The 7777-nt window shown below is 41.0% G+C and overlaps 1 protein-coding gene across 1 annotated transcript; it reads left to right on the top strand.

Annotated features, from left to right (window-relative positions):
* On the top strand, positions 210 to 835 carry LOC104732076. Its single transcript, XM_019233889.1, has 2 exons — positions 210 to 370; positions 491 to 835. The coding sequence occupies exons 1-2, from the start codon at positions 230 to 232 to the stop codon at positions 827 to 829; spliced, it is 480 nt and encodes a 159-aa protein (XP_019089434.1). The 5' UTR covers positions 210 to 229; the 3' UTR covers positions 830 to 835.

Genomic DNA, 7777 nt, shown 5'->3' with positions numbered 1-7777 from the left:
AATATGTTGAATGCTAGATATTGAATATAAACGGAAATTTAAAAATATACTTATTATAAAAAAATATTATATTTTACCCGATTTAATAATATATATGTCCAGAAAAAAAAAAAAAAAAACTTCTCATCTTCTCTTGATACATCTGGAAGAAAATTATTAAAAAAAAAAAAAGGATATGTCTAGGCCTAGGGTTTCGGATGAAGCTGATGATTCCGATATCACCTATTCGATGGAGTTGGTTTGTCCGACAGATGCGGAGGAAGAAGAGATCGAAATCCCCGCAAAGCGAAATCTCCGGAAAGGAAACTGGGACGATCCTGAATATGCAAAACAGCGAATGATCTTTGAGAAGCAATTTAAAGAGAGTGAGGTAATTAATTATCGTTTATTATAATTATTAATTAGAACCAGATGTTCAATTTTTGTTTTGTGGTGCATCAGCCTTATCTATAGTTTATATGTGTTCTTGTTTTATTATGATTGTTTTTAGGGTTACGATGTTGATTGGGATAGTATGGACTACAACTTCCCGGGCAGCATAGTCGATTCGAGAGGAGATTATGATGATCAACTTAGCAATAAGGAGTTAATGATAATGCTCATAAATACAGCCATTGACGAAGCTAACGAAGAAAATGGAACAAAACTTAAGCTTGTCAAGTATGTGACTGCAAATGTAGTGGGCGCCAAAGGGTTTCTGTTTTTTATAACATTTTGGGCAAAGGATCTGTCCGCACCAAATCCAGAGCCACAATGTTACCAAGCAAAGGTGCTCTGGTTTATGGATGATGTCGATGTTCGTGAATTCAGGCTGAGGCCAACGCAATAATTTGATCAATGGTGAGGTACACTTCTTATATATCCTTAACACGAATGGCGTCATTTTCTTTTTCTTTTTAACGTCATCGCATTATAATCAGTAGCTGTTTTACATTATCTTGCATTCAAAGGGAAATTAAGAAAGAGGTATACGTTTCGACATATGAAAGCGTTAGTATCATTGTTCAGTGCTTCCTTTGCAAGTCTATCTAGGCACAGCTGTTTGCTTTAACGGTGACGGAAGTGGAATCTAATTTCAGTGGCATCTATCATCTATCCTCCCACCACCTTGTTATTGAGATAATATTTCTTTGCTTTGAGTGTTTCATTAAGTTTACATGACTTGTGGGTTGTCAGCGGATCCATACAGGTGATGATCACTTCCAAGAGTATGTGGGCTTTCCAGTGAGCAAATTAATTTCATGTTATGTTCTAATTAAATAACGTATCTTCTTGACTTTGTAGTTGGTCTTTAAAACTAAACGTATCTAGATGCTTGGAAATTGTAATTCTATCTAGAAATGTGACTGATGAGTGTTTTAGTTACATTATTTCTTGGGATGGTGATGGACAGCATCCTGTGTCCTAAAAGTTTTACAAAAAATGCAGCTTATGACTTAGGAGTTTGCTTAAATTTTAGAATAAACTATATAATTTTAGTTTATTTTAGAGTAAACTAAACAATTTGGATAACAAATGGAGAATATATCCAAATTGTTTTTTTTTGTTGCTTCTTAGTCCTCATAAACTTTATGGAATCACCAAGTTATTTGAGGACTGAGAGAGAAATAATAAAGTCTCCCAAATAAGCTATATATTAATAATACTCTCCAAGCTTTATTTTGGAAAAAAAAGTATATATAAACTAAAGTCATAAACTAAAAACATAATAATTGAATTCATTAAATATCCTAGATTCTTTTGTTTTAATTGAATAACACCAAATTTATTAAGATTTTAAATGACTTTTTATAAATCACAAACTAATAACAAACGAGTTTAACAAAATCTTGATTGAATAACAACAGATTAGAAATAATATTTAAAATAATTACAACTCTATTTAAATCACAAACCAATAGCACCCCTAATATTCTGATTTACAACAACAACAACAACGAAGAAAAAAAAGGTGAATTGTAGCTACGGTTTCGACATTGTACAATGGCTGGTGTTGACAATTCGAAGCTGCAGTTGAGAGATTCAGTGGAGTGTGAATCTCCACCACAAAAGGATCGGAAGATAGAGACAACTTCGGAGCAAGATATTCCTCCAGGTTCCTTCTTCCACGGCGGGAAACTACTCCGCGTTGGTGAAATCGACGATCAGGAATGTAGAAGACAGTGCCAGCTCTTTTTCAAACAGTTTCATGAGAGCGAGGTACTGTTAATGTAAAGCCTCAAGTCCAACAACATGGTAAGGCCCAAGCCTCATATGCGAGTCACCATCAAGGTCACAACAAGTCAAATGTGCAGAGTCCTTCACTGCAACCATCCCTGCAACCGAAGAAGACAAAAATGCAGGTTACACAAAAGGAACAACAGACCAAACCTGATGACTCTCTGCACCTTGTACTATCAAACCGTTTTAGTCTTATTGATTCAGAAGAGAGTGGCTAGATGATTGACAGATGTAACAAGATCCTGCATTGTATTAAGGATCTAGAATGTTCCTCAGTAGTATAAGTATCAACACATTGTATCACATGAGTTTTCAAGTTAGTTACATCAATATATTTTTACTAAGTTCAAATTCTTCTTTTCTCTGTTTATTCACATGGTATCAGAGCTTCTCAAACCTTAACAGGTGCTATCATGGCAGAAGGTTCTGGTTCCTATCCTTTCCCATCCACTCTTCATGTTGCTAGTTCCGTTACCATCAAACTAAGTGATAGTAACTATCTTCTCTGGAAAACCCAGTTTGAGTCGTTGCTTCGGTGTCAGAAGCTTCTTGGTTTTGTCAATGGGTCAGTCCCGAAACCCTCAGCTGTTACAGTCACTAACACCAACAATCATGCTGTGGAAACACCAAATCCGGCGTATGAAGACTGGATCTGCACGGACGAGCTCATCAAGTCTTGGATTTTTGGTACACTTACTGAAGAGGTGCTCGGTCTTGTTCACGCTTTACCCACCTCGCAAGATGTTTGGATGTCCCTTGCTGGTAACTTCAACAAAAGTTCGGTTGCCCGTGAATTCGATCTCCGCCGTCGACTTCAACTTCTGAACATTAAAGGTAAAACCTTTACCGACTACTGTCGTGAGTTCCGGGCCGTATGTGATAACTTAAGTTCGATTGGGAAGCCCGTTGATGAACACATGAAGATTTTCACATTTCTTAATGGGCTGGGCCGTGAATACGACCCAATAACGACGGTTCTTCAAAGCTCAATGTCTCGTACTCCTGCCCCGACTTTTAACGATGTCGTTTTGGAGATTTCTGGTTACGATTCGAAGCTCCGGTCGTATGAGACTCCCTCCGATGTCTCCGCTCATCTTGCTTTTCATACTCACCGCGGGGGATACAATGGCTCGGGACAGCGGGGTCGTGGTAACAATCGAGGCCGAGGTGGATACTCTACTCGTGGTCGTGGTTTTTCCCAACAAGTAAGTTCCTCTGGCTGGAATCAAACTGGTAACTCTTATGCCCGTCCTGTATGTCAAATTTGTGGTCGTACTGGTCATATTGCTCTCAAATGTTGGAATCGGTTTGATAATTCCTATCAAAGTGATGATGTTCCCCAAGCCCTTGCTGCTTTACGCCTGTCTGATTCTAGTGGTAAGGAGTGGGTTACTGATTCTGGAGCCACGGCTCACATTACTTCCACTGCCGAGTCTCTTCAGACCGCAACGCCATACAATGGCTCCGAGAATGTAATGGTGGCCGATGGAACCTTTCAACCCATCACTCATGTTGGTTCTACTACGCTCACAACTCCAACAGGTAGTCTTCCTCTATATGATGTTCTTGTATGTCCGACTATGGAGAAATCACTTTTATCGGTCTCCAAGTTGTGTGATGACTTCCCATGTGGAGTCTTCTTTGATGCTAATTGTGTATATGTTATTGATTTACCGACTCAGAGGGTTGTGACCAAAGGACCACGACGTGAGGGACTTTATGTGTTGAAGAATGTGGAATTTGCAGCTTTCTATTCTAACCGCCAGGTTGCAGCTAGTGATATGGTGTGGCACCAGCGTTTGGGACATGCGAACTTCCAGATTCTTCAACTCTTACAATCTAGCAAGGCAATTTTAGTCAATAAGAGCAGCATTACTCCTGTTTGTGAACCTTGCCAAATGGGAAAGAGCACTAAGCTTCCTTTTTATTCTTCTAGTTCTTCTGTTAAGGAACCACTTGATCGATTACACTGTGATCTATGGGGTCCATCACCGGTTGTATCTGTTCAAGGTTTCAAATATTATACAGTTATTTTGGATGAATACTCTCGCTATTCCTGGATCTTTCCTCTCAAGTCTAAATCTGATTTTTGCGATGTGTTTATGGTTTTTCAAACACAAATTGAGAATCGTTTTGGAAAGAAGATCAAGGTTTTTCAAAGTGATGGTGGTGGTGAGTTTACTAGTACTCGATTTCGTACTCATCTGCAAAACCATGGGATTCAACACTTGCTCTCGTGTCCTTCAACTCCAGAGCAAAACGGGTTGGCTGAACGCAAACATAGACATATCACCGAGCTTGGCCTGTCTATGCTGTTCCAAAGTAAAACTCCATTAAAGTTTTGGGTCGAAGCATTTTATTCTGCCAATTTCATAAGTAATTTGCTACCATCTACATCACTCAATCAGCACAGTCCGCATGAGTTATTGTTCAAGCAAAAACCTGATTATTCTTTTCTTCGGGTTTTTGGCTCTGCGTGTTATCCCTGTTTGCGATCTTCTACCCACCATAAGTTTGAACCTAGATCTCTTCAGTGTGTCTTTATTGGTTATCATCCCCAATACAAAGGCTATAGGTGTCTCTACCCTCCTACTGGTCGCGTGTATATTAGTTGCCATGTGATCTTTGATGAATCCTGTTTTCCATTCACAGACCGATACAAGGACTTGGTGACACAGCACAAAACTGGAATTCTTGGTGCTTGGCAGGCTGCGGATGTCTCTCTTCCGACTCGTGTTCTACCTGCTCTGCCATCTTATATCACCAATCCTCATCAAGACTCCCAGTGGCTTGAATATGTTGTGGAATATCCTCAGGATGATTCCCATTGTGCTGATTCCCCTCCGAGTGTCGAGCCGTGTTCTTCTCCTTCACCATCCACAGATCACTCTACGGTGACTAATGAAGCCCCTGCTTCACCTGATCACGCCTCCACTTCTGATCCTAATGCCTCAGTGCAGTCTCTTCATCCAATGACAACCCGATCCAGAGCTGGTATTCACAAACCTAACCCACGGTATGCTCTTGTTGCAAGCAAAACGATTCCTTCACTTCCCAAAACTGTTGCCGAGGCACTAAATCATCCTAGTTGGAGGCAAGCAATGTTAGATGAGCTTAACTCCATCTATGCCAATCATACTTGGGAATTGATAACTCCAACCTCTGAGATGAATATATTGGGGTGTCGTTGGGTTTTCACAGTCAAACTTAACGCTGATGGCACTGTTAACAAGCTGAAAGCTCGACTAGTGGCAAAAGGCTTCAATCAAGAGGCTGGGGTGGATTTCACTGAAACTTACAGCCCTGTTGTGAGGACTTCCACCATTCGCATTGTTCTCTCGGTTGCCACTGCCAAGGGTTGGGATATCACCCAACTTGATGTAAAGAATGCCTTCCTTCATGGGGATCTCCAAGAGAGTGTTTATATGATTCAACCTCCGGGATTTGAAGATGTTAACAAACCAACCCATGTTTGCTCGCTGCGCAAGGCTTTGTATGGCTTAAAACAGGCCCCGAGGGCATGGTTTGAAAAATTTAGCAACTATCTCCTTGAATTTGGCTTCGTGTGCAGCAAGGCTGATCCATCGTTGTTCACTTACCGCCGGAATGGGGACACAATGGTCTTACTGTTATATGTCGATGACATTCTTTTGACAGGTTCTAATCCTATACTCTTCAAATCTTTGCTTGCTGAGCTTAATTCTCGTTTTGCCATGAAAGATTTAGGGAATATTCATTACTTCTTGGGAATTCAAGCACAAGTTCATTCCCAAGGGCTATTCCTTCATCAAGAGAAATACACCGAAGAGATTCTTCATCATGCTAATATGGCTTCTTGCAACTCTGTCAACACACCATTACCTTTACGTCTTGACCATGTTTTCAAGGATACGAGACTCTTCTCTGAGCCGTCGTACTTCCGGAGCCTTGCTGGGAAACTTCAATACTTGACCATTACTCGCCCTGACATCCAATTTGCGGTCAATTTCATATGTCAACGTATGCACTCTCCGACTGTGTCTGACTTTGCTCTTCTTAAACGCATACTTCGTTATCTTCGTGGAACTTCGAGAATGGGTTTGCAGTTGTACAAGAACAGTCCTCTTCACCTTGTCTCCTACAGTGACAGTGATTATGCTGGGTGTAAGGACACTCGCCGTTCTACTTCTGGGTTCTGTGTTCTGTTGGGTACCAACATTGTATCTTGGTCTGCCAAACGGCAACCTACTGTATCTAGGTCCTCCACGGAAGCTGAGTATCGTGCCCTTGCGTCTACTGCTTCTGAACTTACTTGGATTGCCTCTGTTCTGCGTGATTTAGGTATATCTCAATACAATGCCGCTCTCCTTCATTGTGACAATCTTTCTGCGGTTCATCTTTCAGCCAATCCAGTTCTTCATAACCGGTCCAAACACTTTGATGTTGATTATCACTATGTCCGTGAACAAGTGGCACTCGGTCTTCTTGAAGTTCAACACATCCCGGCCGAACTGCAGCTAGCTGATATATTCACCAAGTCTCTTCCAAGATCATCCTTTCAGCAGCTGCGACACAAACTGCATGTGCGACTTCCTCCCACACTCAGTTTGCGGGGGACTGTTAATGTAAAGCCTCAAGTCCAACAACATGGTAAGGCCCAAGCCTCATATGCGAGTCACCATCAAGGTCACAACAAGTCAAATGTGCAGAGTCCTTCACTGCAACCATCCCTGCAACCGAAGAAGACAAAAATGCAGGTTACACAAAAGGAACAACAGACCAAACCTGATGACTCTCTGCACCTTGTACTATCAAACCGTTTTAGTCTTATTGATTCAGAAGAGAGTGGCTAGATGATTGACAGATGTAACAAGATCCTGCATTGTATTAAGGATCTAGAATGTTCCTCAGTAGTATAAGTATCAACACATTGTATCACATGAGTTTTCAAGTTAGTTACATCAATATATTTTTACTAAGTTCAAATTCTTCTTTTCTCTGTTTATTCACAGGTACGTATTTCGATGCTCCAATTTGTTGCTCATAGAGATAGATAGAGAGAGAGAGAGAGAGAGAGAGAGAGAGAGAGAGAGANTGTGAACAAGTGGCACTCGGTCTTCTTGAAGTTCAACACATCCCGGCCGAACTGCAGCTAGCTGATATATTCACCAAGTCTCTTCCAAGACCATCCTTTCAGCAGCTGCGACACAAACTGCATGTGCAACTTCCTCCCACACTCAGTTTGCGGGGGAATGTTAATGTAAAGCCTCAAGTCCAACAACATGGTAAGGCCCAAGCCTCATATGCGAGTCACCATCAAGGTCACAACAAGTCAAATGTGCAGAGTCCTTCACTGCAACCATCCCTGCAACCGAAGAAGACAAAAATGCAGGTTACACAAAAGGAACAACAGACCAAACCTGATGACTCTCTGCACCTTGTACTATCAAACCGTTTTAGTCTTATTGATTCAGAAGAGAGTGGCTAGATGATTGACAGATGTAACAAGATCCTGCATTGTATTAAGGATCTAGAATGTTCCTCAGTAGTATAAGTATCAACACATTGTATCACATGA

The sequence above is a fragment of the Camelina sativa genome, chromosome 12 (genome assembly GCF_000633955.1).
Source record: "Camelina sativa cultivar DH55 chromosome 12, Cs, whole genome shotgun sequence".
NCBI lineage: Eukaryota > Viridiplantae > Streptophyta > Magnoliopsida > Brassicales > Brassicaceae > Camelina > Camelina sativa.
The sequence above is the reverse complement of the archived record's forward strand: the minus strand, read 5'-3'. Positions and strand labels throughout refer to the sequence as shown.